The sequence below is a fragment of the Triticum urartu genome, chromosome 6A (genome assembly GCF_056163025.1).
Source record: "Triticum urartu cultivar PI428250 chromosome 6A, HENAU_Tu73, whole genome shotgun sequence".
NCBI classification, from domain to species: Eukaryota; Viridiplantae; Streptophyta; class Magnoliopsida; order Poales; family Poaceae; genus Triticum; species Triticum urartu.
This window is the reverse complement of record NC_141878.1, coordinates 209,404,341-209,406,541: the sequence shown is the minus strand read 5'-3', so window position 1 is coordinate 209,406,541 and position 2,201 is coordinate 209,404,341. Positions and strand designations below refer to the sequence as shown.

At 49.9% G+C, this 2,201-nt stretch overlaps 1 protein-coding gene across 1 annotated transcript; it reads right to left on the bottom strand.

Moving 5' to 3' along the window:
* Nucleotides 1-204: 204 nt before the first annotated feature.
* LOC125515706 (23.6 kDa heat shock protein, mitochondrial) lies at nt 205-1,427 on the bottom strand. Its single transcript, XM_048681217.2, has 2 exons — nt 904-1,427; nt 205-815 (listed from the first exon to the last, which is right to left on the bottom strand). Exons 1-2 carry the CDS (start codon nt 1,310-1,312, stop codon nt 430-432), a joined length of 795 nt encoding a protein of 264 aa, XP_048537174.2. The 5' UTR covers nt 1,313-1,427; the 3' UTR covers nt 205-429.
* Between the last annotated feature and the right edge of the window lie 774 nt (nt 1,428-2,201).

Genomic DNA, 2,201 nt, shown 5'->3' with positions numbered 1-2,201 from the left:
CTTTGTTTTAATGCATCTAATAATAAATGGGTCCGAGCCTTTAACTAGGCTAAACGTAGTTGTGGGCCAACCCTATAGGCGTTTCCTCGTCAGGAACCGACTGCATTGTGGTTGATATGATTCCAGCTAGTCGCCAAACTTGAAGCCCCATTTGCATGCAGCCGAGAGATTTTGATATCCGTGTTTACGAACTGGTCCTTGATCTATAAAAGGAAAATTGGGTTACTGTTGAAGATGCCCTTACATCATTTACATCATGTGGTCTAGGCACGAAATAAAGTCGGATCGATCATTTATTACAATAGAAAAGGAAAAGAGCATACGTGCACACGTACACAATCCACACAGACAAACAAAGACAAGTGTCCACGCATGCACAACACAGCAGTGCGCGCAGCCGATACACTATGCGGTGACTGACGGACGTTCTCACTGCACCTTCACCTCAGTGACGCTCCTCTGGCTCCCGGGCACGCGCGGCACCGTCACGTACAGCACGCCGTCCTTCACCTCCGCCGCGATCCCGTCCACCCGCGCGTCCTCCGGGAGCAGCAGGCTCGCGTGGTAGCACCCGTAGCTGCTCGTCGACCACCATTCGCCGTCGCCACCGTGCTCATCCTCCACCCTCTTCTCGCCCCGGATGACCAGCGCGCCGTCCTCCACCGTGACCCGCACGTCGTCCTTCCCCAGCCCCGGCACCTCGAACCGCAGCCTGTACCGCTCCTCGTCCTCCCGCACCTTCCCGAACAGCGGCCGCCACCGCTCCAGCGGCCGGCTCAGGGTCTCCGCGACGTGCGACAGCGCGCTCCCAAGCCCTGCATGTACACCTACGTCAACAACCGCCGGCGGGACGGCGTGCGCGACAGTCTGGAAAGAAGTACGGAGGGAGTAGCCGCTATGTACCGTTGACGAGGCGGAATGGCGCGAAGTCCCGAAGGTCTCTCCAAGGCCAACGGCCCCCGGGAGCAGTGGCAGAGCTGGAACGGTCCGCCACGGCGACCTCCCGGCGGTTCGTCTCTCCTTCCAGGGGAGCCCTGGTCGCGGCGCTGTCAGCTGCCGCGGAGGAGAAGAGGGACCGGAGGTCCATTCCTCCGTGAGAACTGGCTGACGCTGGCCTCGCCATAGCTGCCGCGCGGCCGGCGAGGGCCTTCTTGAGGCACAGGCGAGCTAAAGCCATGTGTCCTGTAACAAACTCTGCTCGGTGAGTTGCAGTGTGCTCTTCGTCACTTTGCTCTTTGGTCGCTCTGCTTGAACACACGGAGACGGGTTGCATTATAAAGCGGCAACACACAAGAGAAGCAAGGAGATGCATCTGGAACTCTGGAAAGAACCGAACACTTCCGAAACCTTCTCGTAGCAACTAGAGCAGTTGCTCTAGCGAAGTCGCCCTATGAATATGGAGCGTAGTGATCTAAACGATGGGAAATGCATTGAAGCACCCGGGTGCACGCACTCGTATATAAAAATAGTATTAAAAATAAGAAATTTTAAAAAAAATCTGAATTTTTGGATATCAAAAATAAGTATTCATTGTACACATGTGTTCATTTTCGTGGGAAATGGATGCCTGCAGTATCCGCGGCACAGGAATTACGGTTTGACATATAGTATATCCAATTTTTTTTCTAAACATAACAATTTTTTTCTTTTTTATTACATTACCTCGAGCACCCATTCCTCACAAAACTGAACACGGATATACAATGGACTCCCAGGTTGGATATTCCGAAATTTCTGATTTTTTTTAAATTTTCTAATATGTTTTTAGTGCTATATTCGTATAGGGGTGTGTGGCACCTGAGAGCCTCAAATCCTCGTCCATATTCTTCTTTATGAAGGAAGTATTTCATATGGCCGCATTGGCTATGTGCATAAAGACTTTTTTTATTGCACATAAAAGACATGTGTGTTTCACTTGTCATAAACAGACTTTAGTTCGATATCAATCGCCGCCTCATTGTTTCCATTCAAAATTAAATATTGATTTCAAGCAGGATTTCGATATAGTTATGAAAATGCATCAAGTCGACTAGAGGGAGGGTGAATAGGCGATTTTTACAAATTCGTCACTGAGGAATTTCAGGGTGAAGAAATTCCTAAGTCACGAACGACTAGCAGCGGAATAAGTATTCAGGTGCAAACATAACAGAACAAAGGCACAATCATCATGATGAAATGAAAACAAGCACAGAGTACAGAAA